At 33.8% G+C, this 19221-nt stretch overlaps 1 protein-coding gene across 1 annotated transcript; it reads left to right on the top strand.

Moving 5' to 3' along the window:
- Window positions 1–6591: 6591 nt before the first annotated feature.
- On the top strand, window positions 6592–18965 carry LOC142348306 (chymotrypsin-like). Its single transcript, XM_075399606.1, has 5 exons — window positions 6592–6813; window positions 7555–7663; window positions 12388–12475; window positions 17300–17574; window positions 18541–18965. The coding sequence occupies exons 1-5, from the start codon at window positions 6667–6669 to the stop codon at window positions 18708–18710; spliced, it is 789 nt and encodes a 262-aa protein (XP_075255721.1). The 5' UTR covers window positions 6592–6666; the 3' UTR covers window positions 18711–18965.
- Window positions 18966–19221: the final 256 nt, after the last annotated feature.

Genomic DNA, 19221 nt, shown 5'->3' with positions numbered 1-19221 from the left:
AAGCATAAACTTATTTCTATTTATTGCCTTTCCCTATATTTTCACTCTTTTTTATGCACGTATGTACTTACAATCGGAAAAATTATGGGTTTTTTGTTTGTTATTATTTCAATTTTTTTGAATACTCAAGTTAAAATTTGAATTTTTTTAGTGATGATAATTTTTAATATGTCATTGTATGATAGAAACCGGAATTCCTAAGCTGATCATGTTGAATTTTGTTCATTCAGTTTGCATATTTGCAAGATGATTTGATATTACAAAAAATCGTACATAATTCTGAAATTCGACATTGAAACTAGACATAGATTAAACGCATTTGAAATCTTAGATAAATTCAACGCATTGACTGCCAGTTTTATATAATTTTGCGCTTTTAAGCGTAGATCTTACACAATTTTGAGTTTAATTTAGCGGTAATTTTACGTAAATTTGGGAGGACTAGGCATGGGCTCTTGTATGTGTGAGATTGTGTGTTTGTGTTTAAGTTTTTAAGTTTGTGTGTGTGTGTATTTGGTAGATAGGGATGGCGAGAGGTAGGAGTGGAAGGGGTAGTTGGGTACGTGGCGGAATGGAGGTGAGGGTGGGTTATTGATTTTAATCTCAAAATGGGTTTATTTATTGAGCTCATTATAGTTGCATTGAAAATTCGTTTAAATTTTAAGTTTCAATTTAATGAAACTGAACAATTGTCTATGAAAACCAAAACATTGGTTAATGCAAATAAAAAAACTACATATTTGTATGAACTACACTTTGAAAAGCAAAATTAATTAAATTCTCAGCTTAAAAACAGCAAAATTATATAAGATCTGTGCTTGGAAAGTCCACAATTCTCTGTAACGTGATGTTACAGTCCAATTTACAGAGAGTGCTGTTCTTACGAAAGCTAAAGTAGTGCTGCACAGTGTTAGAAGAGGCAGCAAGCACGCAGGAAGTCAGTTGTTCGAGACTCATTTGCCCAAGTCTTGTCGTTGATTTTTGTAATGCTACACTCAACGCAAAAAAGATGCAAGATCTACTCTACGCTCAACCTAGTTTTATGCAATATAAGCGATAACTAGCGTTGTCAACTCGGAAAAATCACCTCATACTTCTGACGAATTTTTGCTTTGAATGCGTTTAGTTCACGTCTCTAAATTCAACGCGTATAACGCAAAATTATGCAAGAAAATTGCGTTGTTTTTTTTTTACTTGTCATTGCTAGTTAACGCTTATATTAAATAATTTTGCCACAAATATTTGGCCTCGGCACTGAATGAGTCTCTTCTATGAAATCGGCACTGAGAGTTCTTTTTATATATAGTGCAACGTTGCTTAACCACTTTCCAAATGATTTAAAATCACCTTTTTGTGAACAATTGCAGATACTCGCAAATGCAAGCAAAAATTTAGATTATTCTGCCCCAATTGGATTTTACGCACAAAACAGAGCTGATATAAAAAAGTTGAATTTCAGAGCCTCAAGCGCCGAACCTCATGGCTCTTTATGTAGGTGTATCCCAATATATTTTTGTACCTAAGCTAAAGTCCCAGACCAGAAGTTGATATGTCCAGACCGAAATGAACGCACAAGAGGGGTGTCGTGCGTTCAAAATTACACGGTCCAGACCGAAACGAACATACAAGGAGGTTGTCGTGCTTTCCAAATTACACGGTCTGGAAACGCGAAAGAACGCACGATAGTCTGGACCTTGGCAACTTTGAACGTATGATAATCTGGACAAAGGTAACTTTGAACGCACGATAGTCTGGACATAGGCAACTTTGAACGCACGGTAGTCGGGACATAGGTAACTTTTACCGCATGTTAGTCTGGACATAGACAACATTGAACGCAGGAAAGTCTGGACATATTGACCCTGAAGTGCACAAATGTTTTTGAATGACGTCAAGAATGCCTTAAACTGAGGAGTCCATGTTTGATTAAACACTATTACTAGAGTTCTCACCAAGTGGAAGCCTTCTACTGAGAAAAATTCAACACAATTGCGTTCAAAAATTGCAAAAACTCAAAAAATTCGCATCCAAGATTTTACTTTACTTTGGACAATTTCACGCCGAAAGTTATAGGCAATTGGTGAAGTTGTAAAACAAAATCAAGCTTTAATTACTGGATGACAGGCGCCTCCATCAATCATGATTTTCATCGAACACCTTTTATTAATTTAAAATGTACCGACTGATGGGGCACTTCAAAAAAACCATAACCCTGAAATATCTATACTTGAATTGAATACATTATAAAAACGATGTGCAGAAATTAGATGAATAAAATTGTCATTAGGTCTGGATATAAACGCGGGAAATTCTGGACGTATGAACTTTTGAACGCACGAAGAACGCACAAAAATTTTCGACCGCACGAAAGTCTGCACTTAGGGTCTTTGAGCGCACGAAGAACCCACAAATATTTTGGAACGCACAAAAGTCTTGACATAGGTACGTTCTGTTTGGGGTGGTCTGGGCATAGACTCGTTTGATCAGTGACTGTCTGGACATATGTACTTTCGATCTTGGATCTCAACCTGCGTGCATACCAGACCGTAGATTTGCTTACTCTTATTTAGAACTGAAACCAGATAAGCTTTTTGATGAATTTTAAAAGACTCAGGAGTGCCATAGTAACTATCATACTCATCCTAAGCTATAAAAACAGAATCATTAAATAGGAGGATATGACGATTCTTAATGTGCTCCTATAGTTTCTTCTATAGAAAAAACTCACAAACCGGGGTACATAAAAACATGAAACTTGACTTGAGTTTTCATGATTCAGTACTGAAGTTTATGTGGGTGGTTCTGATCAGAATATGAAGATGAGATTATAGGAACAAACAAAAGCTGAATTAGCAAAACAAAAGATTAAACACACTGAAAACTTACTGGTAAGGATTAAAAAAATTAGATTCAGATAGGAATTGCTAAATTGATACAAAACTGCTGCATGTGAAACGTGGGAAATCTTGGGAAACGCGTTTCTCTTTTCCAGACAGTCATATGTTTTTAGTTATAACTTTTTAGGAAAAACTTTGTCTAAGAACTTTGTCACAAGAAACTGAAGTTGAAAACCGCGTGAAAACGTGTTCCATTTTTTCCAGAGAGCCATAAATTTTTAGTTGCTGTTCCGACCCCCACATTAGTGCGGAGGGATGAACTATATACTCAAATGGGTTCTTTTTGTTCAGTCAATTTTGGCCGGTCAACTAATATTCATCGTAGAGAGTTGTGAGTGGTAGCATTAGAAAGCGAAAACATCCTACAATATCGAATTGAAAAGATTTTGTTGAAATTCTTTTTTCACAGGGAATTATAGAGGTTTAGATTTTTGTGAATATTCAACAATTTTAATTCAAATTTTCTGTAATTTTTGCTAAAATTTGGCTCAATTTTGTTAATATAATTAAAAGTATGTTAATTTTTTTAATGATAGAGCGTTATTATTTCCATTTAAGAAAAAATAGCGTTGCTGAAATGTTTCATTGAAGTTCTTTAGCTACAGTTTTTGACAAAGTTTTCAAAATTTATACTTTTTTAATCAAAAATGGCACAAAATTTGCTTCTTCTGGTTCACTTTGTGTAAGAAGTACAGACCTAGAAACCGCATACACATTCCCCGTAAACTCCAAAAGGGAGCTATATGACTTTCAGTGCTCTATAAAAGTCTGGAAGAATTAGTATTTTAGCGTTTTTGCAAATTAAACTCAATAATTATACAAAGTGCATCATATTTTCTTTTAATTTTGAAATAATTAACTTAAGAGCGATCTATTGCACGAACATTTGGAACAATTGGTAGTTTGTTGTGCGTGCGGCAAAATCAGGTTTTAGTTTGATCTCATCATGGATTCTATCAAACCGAAATTTTAAATTTTTTTTGTTAGCAGCCTTTAATTTTCAAATTATTTCGCAGTTGTTTATTTAATGTTCATTACTGACAAAACTCTCAATTCACGGCTCAAAAGTTAAGAGCTCCTGATTGCATGTAAATAAGGCCAAATGTAGATAAGCTTTGTTTTCAGAGAAAACCTGATGGTTAATTGGCTTTGATTTTAATGGTTAATGAACTTCAACTGATTTCTTGTTTTTTGACTTTATTTGTTATTTTTTTGCAGTCTGATTTTAATTCTAACTGATCAAAGATCAACGTGAGAGGTGATTCGATCTTCTTCCAAAGATGTAGTTGAACGTATACAATGCGTTTGGGTGTTATCTATTGTGTCTTAAGGCATTGAATTTAATTAATTAAAAAAATTCAGTTTTTCTTTGAACTCGTTGACTGTGATTGACTGAAATTGACTGAAAAACCTCATATAAGTCAACTTTTAACTTCGTTTCAGTAGATTCAAGTCAAAGTTTTTTTCAGAAAATACTCAAACTAGTCTTTATAGTAGTTTCTCTTAGATAACGCCCTCTTCTTTTTCGTACTACAAGTTTTTATAAAAAATTTTGCAAATTTTTTGCATCATTGCCAATTTTTGCTGTTCTTTTTTTATGTGGTTAATTGGCGCTTGAATAAAAGATCCAACCTGAAATAAAGCTAAAATAAACATTTTAACAGATAAGTTTGTTTTGTAAATGATGATTATAAGGGCTGCGACACCGTTCTCTTGCAGTATTTGGTAGTTTTTTTATATTTCGTCCTGTATTTGATTTTTTTTCTTGTCTTATGGCATACTTTGGGTTAAAAAAAGTGCCCAATGGTCAACTAAAGATATATAAAGGAAGCTAATAACTAAAATCAGTATATAGCAAAATGTTTTTTATTGATTTTCAAAATTATTCTCATCAAAAAAGTAAAAGTAACAAAAAAAGTAAAAGTTTCAACTATTCTTTTATTGTTCGGGTTTTTGTTACCTTTTCCTGCTTCACAATTTTGTTTTATTTTTGTAACTTACCCTCGTTAAAGAGAAACCTCATTGCATTTTTGTTGAACAGAACAATTATTTCTCAGTTCGTTAAACGTTTTGACTGATGTCTTTAGAGCTTAATCAATAACTTTTTATATCTGTGAGTTTTATATACCTGTCAATGTTTGTGGTTCTTTTCGTTGTTGTCATTTTGTGATAGTATTTTTACATAAAAAAAGACTTTTTGATGTTCAATGGAGAGTAAAGAGAAGATTTAAATTTCTCGCGGTTAGTTTCTCATAAATTTAAGGGCTTCAATACTGTAATTTTGTAAAGTTGTTTGTGAAATTTTTTGGCTAAGCTTGTATTATCTGTTATTTTATAGTCTGATTAGCCAGCCCAACTAGTTTTCTAAGACGTTGTAACTTGAACTCTCCAATCTTTCAATTGAAAGCTTATGTTTGGTATGAATTGTGAATACATTTGTTTTTATAGAAACAATATATTTTTGAGCTTTGCCAATCTTATTTCTGTTAATTTGTCGCTCAGTTTCAACATAGACAAGTCAAATCCATTACCTACTGAACTAGAATTTACAGTTCATAACTAATTTTTTCCCTCAATTAGTTTTTGTTCTTGGTGCTACGATTCTTGGTTTTCATAAAATATTCGTGATTCCTGCATATTACAGTATGCCCAGTTTTTCAAATTTATTTTATTTTCACAGTAGCGGGCTGTTCTGTTGCAATTTGAAAAAATTTTGTTACAAAGTTTTAATGTTTTTACTGAACAGCTTGATTTTTAATTGTCTGGGACCCCAATTTCCTGAAAAAATTGATATTTTGTTATATTTGCCTTTATTTGTCTTTCTTTATGTAGTCGTATGACATATCCTGAATAATGGAGGATCTCAATCGTTTTCTAGGGAGTTATAAATAAATCTATTGGTGATTTCAGTTGATGTGTAAGGTTTCTAATCAATTTGACATTAATTTTTTTCAAAAAAAAGCATTGTTTTTTTTAAACGTTGCCCTTGTGCTCTTTTCTTGTCGACTAGTCATCAAGTCGCATTGAGGAAAAGTCCTATTTTTTTCTAATGAAGTACAGATTAATTTTTCTTAGTACGGCTTATATCTGATGCCATTTTAATTAGGTAGTTAATTCTTTTCAAAAATTGGACAACGAATTTTTGTCGTAATTAATATTTCTAATTAATTTATTTTTATCGCTTTTCTGGTAGTCACAAAAATGACAGGTCTCATCGGCTCTGTAGGGTCTTCTTTTAGTGGTTTGCTGAACGATATAGTAATTTTTAAGATCTCTTCCTCGTTTGGTAGACAATTAAGTGAAAAATGTAGATGAGCGGGGACAGAACATTATGTGCGAACGCACATTACCGAGCCTTCTTGTGACTTTTTGAGAAAAATTGATCGTCTAACAATAGATTAGGGCAGACATTCACCAGAAACTAAAGTTTAAAACCGTGTGGTTTTTCTTGAATAAGATGTTCTTTTATTTTCTATTTTTATGACGTGAAATTCTTTGGCCATTACAGCTGAGAATATACCCTCAGTAGTACGAAATCGCAGAGAAATTTTGTCTGAACAAGCTGTCCCTAAATTAGTATAAAAGACGTGAAAATTATCTCAACTCTAAAATCACATTTCAGAAACTCATATGGTATTTATTCACACATTAAAACCTCAAAACAAATATGATTTAATCTAATTTGAAATAAAATTGGTCAGTTTTTAATCAGCAGCTCCTGAATATTGGTGATCATAATTTCAAAACTTAGCAGTGAAAAGATATCGCTATGTTTTTGTTTTTTGTTTTGTTCTGTTGCTTTGCACTTTCACTATCAGCTGAGGAAACGGGCGAATATAGTTTTGAGCAGAACAACGAAACCGATCTATTATCACCTTATCTCGTGCCCAATGGATACAATTCTCCTAAAAGGCGCCTGGAATTCGTTCCTTCATCCAATATATCAATTTTAAAACTTTTTTCTGCTTTTTTTTACAGTTTTGAAGTTTTTCTTACAGGGATATACATGTTAAAAGCGGACTCGTCCATACATTACAGTTTAGCTGATTAGTTTCTTTTACGATAAGCAACTATAATCAGATAATGTTGGAATCCTTAGAAAAGTTTTATAAATGTGCCAAGCATTTCTCTCTGAGATCTGTTGTAAGTTTAGCCATACCCTTTTAGGAGAAAATTTTGTATGAGAGTTAACGAGAATAATGTTATTTAGATTATCCGCCTGTTTTCAAAACTCGCCAATCACCGCTAATGATCTCTGAAAAATATTTCCGTACAATCAAACTCTTTCTGTAATAAGATTTGATGTAATTAACTTAAGACTTCGCCTCGGAGTTTGCATGTTAATTATGCTAAGGGTTCCGGGACAATCACGACAAAAGGATTCGTGTAAAAAGAAGCACAACATATGCATGGAGTTTGAATTTACGGTTTAAAGCGTCTCCGAATCAACAACCAACGCATAAATGATAATTTTGTCCTTACCTTACATTGAACCAATTACAGTCTTAGATTTGGTTTTTAATTGGGATCAATTCTGGATCTAAAAAATTCTCTCGGTTACAAAAACTATAGTTTTAAATATAGCGGTAGAATCCTAGATGAACTAAGAAAAGTGAACAAATATTTTCATTGTGTTGAAAGAACTAGTTCCAGGCGCTTCTATGTCCAGGTTGTGACAAAAGAGTCTAATGGTAAAACTGGCTACTGTGGGGGTTCAATTATCGGCTCAAGGCTTGTCCTAACTGCTGCTCATTGCGTCACCAAAGGTAACCAAACTAAAAGTTTGCATCTGTTCTACTCCCCAAGCTGAGGTCCAGACCGCATTCGTCTCTGATCAGAAAATTCCAGATAAAAATGACCTCCGATCAAAAATGTCCTCTCCGTTCCAGATCAAAAATGACCGACTCAGAGAAAAGCGACCTCTAATCAGAACATCGTTCCCTCGAAGCTCCATTTGCGCTCGAAGTGCGCTCGAAAGCCTCTTCTGATCAGACTACCGTGCTGTCGAAAGTCACTCCTGATCAGACTAATGTGCACTCGAACCCACCTCTGATCAGATTCAAGTGCGCTCGCAATCGCCTCTGATCAGACGAATGTGTGCTCGGAATTGTCTGTGACCAGACTCCAGTGCACTTGAAATTGGCTCTGACCGGACTCAAAACCGCTAGATACCGCCTGTGATCAGATTACAGTATGCGCGAAACAATCTGATGAGAGATTGATTTTGAACATTTTCTAATCTCTTGTTATCGCAAGATTTTGTTTATTTCAGTGAAACTAATGTTTTGAGTAAAACAATCAACAAAGGAAATCCTAATCTTAATGGTACTGTTAATAAAAAACCTATTATCGAAACATATAGGTTCAATTGGTGAGCTTAGATTTCTTTTCGTTAAGAAACGTTTCTAAAGGGAACCAGCATATGTTATCAGCTGGACTCCTTGTTTCTGATAATCATCAGACTCCTAACGAGTCTCTGATCAAAACGTTGATGTAGTGTTGCTTCTTGCAAACATCTCTCGGTTAAAAAAAATAGAAAACAACTGTATGAAAAAAAAACAGAATGTAATAGGTTTATGATCAGATCCATTTACACTCAAATTCTTTTTTGATTAGGTTAGAATGACCTCGAGTCTGCCTCTGATCGGACAAGTTTCAGATCAAAAATGGTTTAATCAGAACTTCAGTTGCTATGGACACCTCGACCTGAGTAGAAAAAACAGTATAGTCAGTCCCATAAACTTGAAATTGGCGAATGCTTCAAAAATGACAGTAAAAAAATTCAAAAGTCAAAGTTGAAACTTAAATTTGGTGGTAAATTGTTAAAAGGTGAAAGGGTTTAGCATTTGAATATCTACATTGATCCTTAGGTTTTTGATTTAGCTTTTTCGAACATTCACTTATTTCAATTTTAGGGGGTGAAATTAAATTGTTGCACTTCTTTATAATATTGTATTATAATTTTATTCGCTGGAAGATGGATGCTAATCTAGCCGAATTGGCGTCTAGCAAAATGAAAAATTACTGAAACGAAGCGGATTGAATCCCGCTCTTTCATTTATATTCATGGTTTAAAACACATTTATTTCGGCAATGAAAATTTAATATTTGTTGAAGTCAAATATTTTTTTTCTGCCGTCTTGGAAAACAGAGTTTGATTGAAAACTATTAACTTCAACTTGTTCATCAAAAATGTTAGTGTTCGTGACGATCATTCATGACGTTTTTGTCTATATTTCAAGAAGATTGTTTGCAACTTTTTGGGGATTTCATTATCTTGCCATTGGGGATACTATTATCTTGCCATTGTCAACGAAAAAAAGTATACCAATATTGTCGAAAAATTACAAATGTTTTTACTTTTGAATGATGATTTAACCTGCTGCTAAAACACAAAAACTGTTTTATTGTCTCCTGTAACTTATCGACTAACATTAACAAAATTATCTTCTTCGCGACTACTGTGCGCTGTTGATCTCAAAATGATTATAACAAATTTTATAAAGCTGCCAAAGATTGCTTCTTGTAGATAATTTTCTATAGTTTGGTTTCAAGACTGTTCGTCTGAATGGAATCTGGTTAAAAAAATTAAAATTTGGCAGATTTGTTATTCGTCCAAATGGTAATATAAAAGACTTCGTTAGATTATCCAGATACTCTGAATCAGACGTCAGACTTGTGTAATTTTGTTGGATTTTTCCTCAGCTCTGTGGTCTAATACTGTAGGGGTTGGTGTGCCAGACATACAAAACATAACAGAAAAAGAAGTGAGAGAACATAGCTAGTAACATATACGCTTGTGGAGAGTAAAATATGTGGAAACCTTTCTGGACGAAAACATGCTCCCAAATAATCGACAGGGCGCTTAAAGAACACAAATTTTGTTTCTTCAAGAGTGTAATTCTGGCCACTCGTTAAAATCTATCAGCATCGCTGTGATCAGCAGAGTAATGAGGAAAAAAGTTTCTTTATATATTCTCGGGAAAACGTAACAAAGAGTTTGAGGCATGGAAAATTTGGTGCAGACATTTTACGTTCATTTGATAATTTGATCTGATACTAATTATTTTTCCAGGTTACATGAAAAATTTATAATGTCAATTTTATCCAATATCACCATATCCAAATCCATTATACCCATTCTGCACTTTACCTAATGTTATTTTACCCAATGCTAAATAACCCAACGCTCTTCGAACTTTTCGTTGAATAATTTGGTTAAAAATTAGCTATGTTGCTACAAAGCTGACTTAACGTACTTAAGTAGACAGTATAATCCCATGTTTGGCTGTGATAATTTCGTATCAATTGAAATGTGCTATTTTATGCTAAAAATGTTGCTCTGGAAATTTAAATAATAGGGTAAAACAACGTTGGCATTGGGTAAAATTGTTTTGGGTGAAACGGTACGTTGGATGAACTGGTAATGTGAATGACTTCGTTAGATTATCCAGATACTCTGGATGAGACGTCAGACTTTTGTAATTTTGTTGAATTTTTCCTCAGGTCTACGGTCTAATACTGCAGGGGTTGGTGTGCTAGACATACAAAACGTAACAGAAAAAGAAGTGAGAGATCATAGCTAGTGACATAAATGATTTTGGAGAGTAAAATAATATAGGAAAAAATATGCGGAAACACTTCTGGATGAAGACATGCTCCCAAATAATCGACAGGGCGCTTAAAGAACACAAATTTTGTTTCTTCAAGAGTGTAATTCTGGCCACTCGTTCAAATCTATCAGCATCGCTGTGATCGGCAGAGTAATGAGGAAAAAGGTTTCTTTATATATTCTCGGGAAAACGTAACGAAGAGTTTGAGGCAAGGAAAATTTGGCGCAATTGTTTTAAGTTCATTTGATAATTTGATCTGATACTAATTATTTTTCCAGGTTTCCTGAAAATTTTATTATTTCAATTTTATCCAATCTTACCATATCCAAATCCATTATGCCCACTCTGCCACTTTATCCAATGCTATTTTAACCAATGCTAAATAACCCAACGCCCTTTGAACTTTTTGTTCAAAAATTTGCTTAAAAATTAGCTATGTTGCTACAAAGCTGTCTTAACGTACCTAAGTGGACAGTATAATCCCATGTTTGGCTGTGATAATTTCATATCAATTGAAATGTGCTATTATGTGCTAAAAATGTTGCTCTGGAAATTTTAAAAATAGGGTAAAACAATGTTGGCATTGGGTAAAATGGTATTGGGTGAAACGGTACATTGGTTGAACTGGTGATATAAGCGACTTCGTTAGATTATCCAGATACTCTGAATGAGACAACAGACTTTTGTAATTTTGTTGAATTTTTCCTCAGCTCTACGTTCTAATACTGTAGGGGTTGGTGTGCCAGACATACAAAACGTTACAGAAAAAGAAGTGAGAGATCATAGCTAGTGACATAAATGATTTTGGAGAGTAAAATAATATAGGAAAAAATATGCGGAAACACTTCTGGATGAAGACATGCTCCCAAATAATCGACAGGGCGCTTAAAGAACACAAATTTTGTTTCCTCAAGAGTGTAATTCTGGCCACTCGTTCAAATCTATCAGCATCGCTGTGATCGGCAGAGTAATGAGGAAAAACGTTTCTTTATATATTCTCGGGAAAACGTAACCAAGAGTTTGGGGCAAGGAAAATTTGGTGCAAACGTTTTAAGTTCATTTGATAAATTAATCTGATACTAATTTTTTTCCAGGTTTCCTGAAAAATTTATTATTTCAATTTTATCCAATCCTACCATATCCAAATCCATTATGCCCACTCTGCCACTTTACCCAATGCTATTTTACCCAATGCTAAATAACCCAACGCCCTTCAAATTTTTCGTTCAAAAATTTGGTTAAAAATTAGCTATGTTGCTACAAAGCTGTCTTAACGTACTTAAGTGGACAGTATAATCCCATGTTTGGCTGTGATAATTTCATATCAATTGAAATGTGCTATTTTATGCTAAAAATGTTGCTCTGGAAATTTTAATAATAGGGTAAAACAATGTTGGCATTGGGTAAAATGGTATTGGGTGGAACGGTACGTTGGGTGTGACGGTATTGGGAAAAATAGAATATGATAAATTGTCACAATGACGTTTTTTTTGACACAATGGAATAAGAGAGAAGAAAGCATACGAGAACGAGTGTTGGAAAAATGTCATTATTTTATAACTCTTCCTATTATATGCTTAATAAAAAACTGTCCTGGTAAAAAATCAAGCTGATTAGCCGGTGGACGAAAAGTAGTCAGGCGTTAGCAAAACCACGCACAATGGTGGACATATTAATTCCACCTTAATTTAATGTTCTTTATACTCAGTTTTCCACTCTATCGATATTTTTGAAGCAGATAACTAAATGTGCCAACATTTTATAGTCCACTTTTTTGTTTTCAGCCACCACTTTTGCCTATAATTCTCAACCCGGATATTTAATTCAGCTTTTTTAATAAGTGCAGATGCTAAAGATATGAATTGGGGATATTTCAGGCAGACCAGCTCACGTGCTTGTTGGGGACTTCACAAAGCGCCAGCCTCACTATGTAGATATACAAGGATCACCAATTGTCCATGAAAAGTAAGAAATTCATGACTTCATTCTTTATGAGCGTATTTCCACTGTTGATATTTTATCCAAAAACAAGAACGGATCATTTTTGATCGGTATTTTTAGGGGAAAACGGTCAAAGCCCTTATGTTTAGTTAACCGGCTTGAGCGTTTTTGATCGTTTTTTCGACATAGAAGCTCCGTCACGAATAAACAGGACAACTCAAGTTTAAAAATGCACCGCCGAGTAACGAAAAGTTTTCCGCGAAATAAAAAGACAATACAGGAAAAAAATGGAAACAAGAGCTAAAGATAGGTTAATTCGGAAGCTAATGCACATTTTTTTTTATCTGAAGTTAACGAAAAAAAAAACGATAGAATGAATCTTGAAGATTTAAGTTTAAAACCCGACCCTTAATATCCATTTTCGAAGATATCTCAGTTATCTGGATGTAATTTAAATTTAGGTTTCTCGACTCGAATGAGAAATCAACAGGTCGTTTTAAAAAGCTCCAAAAAACCTGCTAGCCGTTAAACCTGTGTCAAGTGTTAGCAAGACTAGCCAATGTCACACAGAAAAAATCTTACCGTATCATGGTACAAGCTTGTCAAATTTTTTAGGGTATGCCAAGAAAACTTTACATGAAGGATTTTAAAGATATTGCTTAATTTAATTTCTTGCAATGTATGTCAAGTTTCATTCTACTGCGTACAGATTTTAGGTCTAAGATCTTAACTTTGTAATGAATAACTTTAAATTGTCTGGACCTTAAGTTGTCATTTATACCCAGTTTTTTTCATTCTTCTGTCGTTTCACCCCAAACTTAATTAACTCTTTAATTGATTGGTACACTTTTCCATGAAAATTAGGAGGAATACGTAGGAATAGAGGTTTCAGATTTACTCGGTTAACATCCAAGGCGGCGCGGTAATGTGAGATGGCACATAAGGTTCCGACCCCGCACATCCACAATTTTGGTACACTTGTCTAACAAAGGAGGAATAGATAGAAAAACCCAAAAAATATTTTTTGGAAATCCCAAAAAAACCAGAAAAGCCCAAGTATTTTTCAAAAAAGTTGTGTATGAACGATACGATAGCCTCCAAAGCAAACAACTCAGTGGGGTAAAAATTTGTGCATTAGATTGCTGTGATATGCCAAAATTAAGAAAGCGAGTCAAGACGAACCGCGAAATCAAACAACAACAACAAACATTAATTACATCAAAAAATTTGTCCGTTTGAAAAAACGAAATTTAATAACAAAGTCAACATAACGTCAGATAAACCTAAAACTAAACAAAATAACTTATAAATCACCAGAAAACATAGGGGACCAGTCCATAAAAAGGTTGGGTAACAATTAGACAAAAAGAACAAAAACAGTAAAGTTAAAAATTTGCTTATTTTTTTGAAACAATTAACTTCAAAGTAATGAAAACCCTTAGAATTCAAGTGAAAATCCCAAAACTTTACGATTACCACTGCTTCTATTGAAGGGAATTAAGACTTGTCCTTATTCGTTTTTTTTAAGCGGCTACAAAAATAACAAAAAAGCAACAAACAAAAATTCAATTGAAACTTGCCAGAAAACGCTGTCAAAACCGTCAAGCCCTATTTTGGGGCTTAAAACATATTCAATTGCACCTTCATTAAACAGCGACAATGTATTAAGAGGCCATTTCTTAGTGAGAATTGGTAACAAATAGACAAAAAAGCGAAGGGCAAAATTACGTAATAATTTTGATTTTTTTTCGAAACAAAATTACATCCAAAGTCATGAAAGACATTACTTACAAAAAGAACTATTTAAATAGGGCCGTTTATTTATCCAAAGGAAGCCCTTTAGAACTGATATTACTCAGAATTTTTCTTGCGTCTATAACAAGAACGTCAAATATGAAAAAAAAACAAATTAATTTACTTTTTTTTGTGAAAATCCTGTGTCGACGACAGTAAGGTCATAACGAATTTAAAATAATAGATTTTAGGACACCAATCACTTGTGACACCTCCCCTTGATACACATAATGTCATATTTGATCTGTATTTAACTAACGAGATTAGGTAACAAAAAGAAAAATAAAAAGAACAAAAGTGCGAAGTTAAATTTTTATTAGTTTTGGAAAACGATTGTTTTCAAAATCATGAAAGCCATCAGCTATATAACTAAAATCAGAATATCATATCGGCTAATCTATTTTTCCATGAAAAGCCAATGAAACCTATCACTATACCGGAAATTTTATAGGATGGAAACGACAAATTTAAAAATGACAGCTAAAGACAAAATTAAAAAATTCAATTAATTTTTTCACGAAAGAGGTGTCGGAGCCGTTAAAACTATAATCTATATCTTTCAAGATTTGAATATGTTCAATTGTGCCTTATTTTGAACGCTATTAATGTGATACAAGAATTGTCAATAATGTGATAGAGTGACAAAACTGGAAAACGTGAAAAAATAGCAAATATCTTGAAACAAGTAAAAAAAAAACCTGAAATCTAGTAGTATCAAAGGCAGAAAACAATAACTTCAGGCTTAAAACCGCAACCGAAACTTAACTTTAAAACAGTAGAATGAAGAAGGGTTCGTTTTTTGCTGACACTAAGCTAGAAGTTGAACAAATTAAGAAAATAAATAGAGGAAAGGTTAATTAGGCCAATATTTATTAAAAAATAAATTTTTTTAAAAGTCTAAAAAGGACCATAAACTTTCAGGTAAAAAAACTAAATGCATTAGCTTGGAGCTGCTTAGAAAGCCAATTGGACCTATCATTCCTGAGCTTTGATTTGATATGTTCTGTTCTTTATTATTAATAAAAGGTCGTTTTTTCAAAAAAAGACCGACTGATTACAATCCGATTTCTTTTTGGATTGTAACAGTTCAAGATTGGCCCAAAACTAACTCTGCTAATGCTTATTGTCCGTTAGGAACAGTTGATATTTCGAGTGTTGTATATATAGATAAATTGTTTGTTGAAAATTCAAAAAGAAAGTCTGCGTTTTTGATAATCAACGAAGAAAGTTAGCAAAAAACAGCGAATTTTTTATTACAGAGCACTCTCAGCGAACGTTGAGGCAAGAATAGGCCCCCTCGGAGTCTACAAAGACTGTTTGAACGTTGTTCGGAGGTGTACTGCCGCCATTTTTAATCAAAGTGGACTAAAGTATCCTATTTCGTGCTGTTTTCAATGAAAAAGGCTGAATTTTCAAACATTTATCCAGAGTTTTTGACCCAAAAAATTAAATCAAAACAGTCAAAAATGCTTGTTTGTCTTTAAATATAAACTCAACGACACTATTCTTAAAAAATTTAACAAATTTTTAGCAAATTTGACGAAAATTTAGGCAAAAATTCCGGAAAATGTGAATAAAAACAACGCGAATTCACTCTAATTTTCTCGGAGTTTTAAACCTCGATAACTCCCTGTAGAAAACGAAAATTTAAAAATATTTTTAATTCCATATTCTACGCTGGACGAGCTTTCTAATGATACCAGTCTCAACTCTCTACGATGAATATATCGATCGGCGGAAATTGACTGAACAAAAAAACCCATTTGAGTATATAGTTCCTCCCCCTCAAGAGGGTCGGAACAATAAAATACGGGCATGTCCGCACAAAACAGTCCCAGACAAAACAGTCGCGGACAAATAGTCCCAAATTGCACAAAACTCCTAGACAAAACAGTCTCAGACAAAATAGACCATTGAAAGCAGAAAAGTCAGTCCCACACAAAATAATCACAAATAAATTCTGAATATTTTTAGTTATAATCTACAAACAAATAGAAAGCATAATCTATGAATTAAGTTTTTCAATGGTTTGTTTTTATGGATTAAGATTAAATCTTGAATTCGGACAAAATTGCGAAATATGGCACGAAGTGTGTTTTAGGCAACCTAAAGTTTATTCAATGACATACAATCGTAAGAATAACTCAAGAAGATTGTTCGTTAATTGTTTGCATAAGGTTAATTCTATGTTTAGTAGGGATTATTTTGTCCGGGACTGTTTGGTCTGCTTTTTTAGGATTATTTTATCTTGGACTGTTTTGTATGGAAATACTTTGCTTTTTGTGACTATTTTGTCTGAAATTATTTTGTCTGTTCATTAATGTGGTATATGTAGGGTTTGGAAAAGGGTTTAGCGCTGAAAACTTTGGATCGAAAAAAAAAGTATTGAAATGATGGCTTTTAAACAACCGAGGCTTAAATAAATCGGGATGAACAAGGAGGGGGAAGGATTAAAAAGGAACATTGAACTTCCTGAAACGTTAGATATGAAAAAGAGTTAGAGGCAGTGCATGAACTTTACCTTTTAACCAGTGTATTGCAACATAGTTTCTCATTAAGTATACAACCAAAATTCAATGCAAACAGACGCAATTAATGCTTGAAAATTTTGGTCAGAATAGAGAAATATTATTTCCCGGATCTCCGTACATGAGTTCATTACTGTACAAGTCTATTTTAATTCTCTCTTTTCTAATGAAAATTTAATGTTCAGGGCATTTAAGACAAATTCCATAACCTAATTCATTAAGTATTTATGCACGACTTTGAATAGGTGAGCATGACTTTAAACATTCTGCTGATAGGATGCGAATGATTTTAAACGTTCAACTCGTAGCTTGTGTATAGCAGTAAACAGTCTACGATAAGGCGCGTAAGATGGGAGTTCTGCGATTCACAGCGATAAATAGCTCCAAGTCAACTCGGGTTAACAGAAGATATTGAAATAGTTTTGGAAAACTTTTTTCATTTTTTCTTGAAAGATGAGTATTAGCTAAAAATTGAAAACAACAGACTGTTCAATTGGCCGATTGTTTAATCAGAAGTATATCATAGGTACAGAGATTTTCACCATGATGACATCGCGATAGTGAAACTGAAGAAAAGCGTGAGCAAGTCACTTGCGATTCCATTATGCACGAAGAGCTACAAAGACTCCTCCAAGTACCACTTGATAGTCGCTGGACTGGGAAGGGACTCTCCAAGTGGCCACCCTGATGTGTTGCAGGAGGGTCGTGTCCGGGAGACAATCAGAAGCTGCAAACTCGATTTTGATCCGAAGAAACAAGTGTGCACTGTGTCGTCTAACAAGGGGCCCAAATCATGCTCGGGTAGGAATTGAGTTTCTATTCTACTTAAATTTTATTTTTTTTTAATTAAAAAGACTTTACACACTAAATAAAGTTAAGGTAATTTTACCTTAAAAAACATCCTAACTCACCTTAACTGTTAAGGTAGATTTGCCTTTTCCTTAACTCACCTTAACTATTCCTAACTTTACCTGAAGTTTACTTGAAAAGTTAAGGCCTCACTACCTTAAAAAAACCTTAAATTTTACGCTAACTTCCCTTAAAATTACCTTTAAAAATCCTTTAACTTTGCCTTAACTAAACCTGAAATTTACCTTAAAATTAGGGCAAGTTAGTATAGTTAACCTCTGATTGCCGATAAATATGCTGCTGCAAAATATGAGCCTTGCCCTCAAAGTGGGTATACATTTCACGGCTTGGGCTCATAATCGGCAAAATTAAATAAAAACTTGCTACGTTTCAGTAATTCATTTTTTAAATTAAAAAGTCTTGTTTATAGACTACAGTTTTATGACTACCGCTTGTTAGTAGCACTCCTGTAATATTTTTGGGCGTTTTCCAATTCTCTATTTCAAATATTTTCAAGGGTATCCGCAAATCCACCAAAAACCAAAATGGAAATAACGGCAAGATTATATTCCGCACTTGGTTTTGTTTATATGCACTCATAATATAAATTAAGATTCGTAGTCACCAGTAAAAACCAAAAACGTGTACACGGGATTAGCTATCAGTTATCAACAAGCATTCAAAACTCAAAACCTTCCTTTTTTGGTCGTAGCAGGCTAATAATCCTTATTCAAGATCTTGTTCCTTGATAACCATGCAAAGATCTTACAAGTCCGCACAATTCATGATATTTTAATTGCAAGTATCATGTCAAGATCTTTTGCACGATTTACCAACATTTATTATGTTTCTTACCGGAGTGTATCAAGTTTCGGTTTACTAGGTACTTGTAAAAAATAATACTCGTATTCGTTCCAGGCGATAGCGGTGGCCCATTGTTCACGGCTTACAAGAGCGACGTGAAAAAAGCCAAGTGTGTGTATGGTATTGTGAGCTTCGGTCCGAGCGGGTGCAGCAATGACGGATCAACGAGTGTGTTCACGCGTGTTGCTGCTTACTATGGCTGGATCAAAAAACATGCAAAGTAAAATTGATGCGAAGAACTTGACTGATAGATCTATTTATTATAAATTGACAACAAATTCCAACACGTTGACTGTGAAATTAGATCTTTAATCAGATATTAGATATGAGGACCAAATATATCATGTCTTGCTGATTACATGCAGCTTCTTAGCAGGATTTTCGTGAGATAAAAAAAGAAATCTATTATGGTCCTTATATGAATAAATATTCGGATCTAACACCCCCCCCCCCCTCAGGTTAGTGGGCTCATATCTATTACGCCCCAGGCGCACGTGCTATTTTTTTGCTTAGTAACGTGCAACATATAGTAACGTACAACACAGAATTTGTAACTGGAGGGTGTAAAAACAGTGGGGGGGGGGGGGGGGGGGGCAAACAGAACAGATCCAAATATTCAAATGATCAAAAAGTACTGATTGTATGATTAATAATTTACTTTGATTCGACTAAGATCGAGGGTTTAAAGTGAAACTTAAGTCAATAAAAATTTCCTTGAAACTGAAAGATGCCATG

Source organism: Convolutriloba macropyga, chromosome 10, assembly GCF_964194025.1.
Source record: "Convolutriloba macropyga chromosome 10, txConMacr16.3, whole genome shotgun sequence".
Classification (NCBI taxonomy): Eukaryota; Metazoa; Xenacoelomorpha; order Acoela; family Convolutidae; genus Convolutriloba; species Convolutriloba macropyga.
The sequence above is the reverse complement of the archived record's forward strand: the minus strand, read 5'-3'. Positions and strand labels throughout refer to the sequence as shown.

What these genes read in the sequence shown, in the direction of transcription:
- LOC142348306 (XM_075399606.1), top strand. Translation starts at nt 6,667, where the DNA reads ATGTTTTTGTTTTTTGTTTTGTTCTGTTGCTTTGCACTTTCACTATCA. An exon ending in ACAATTCTCCTAAAAGGCGC is followed by an intron (nt 6,814 to 7,554) that starts CTGGAATTCGTT and finishes AGTTCCAGGCGC; the next exon opens with TTCTATGTCCAGGTTGTGAC. An exon ending in TCACCAATTGTCCATGAAAA is followed by an intron (nt 12,476 to 17,299) that starts GTAAGAAATTCA and finishes AGTATATCATAG; the next exon opens with GTACAGAGATTTTCACCATG.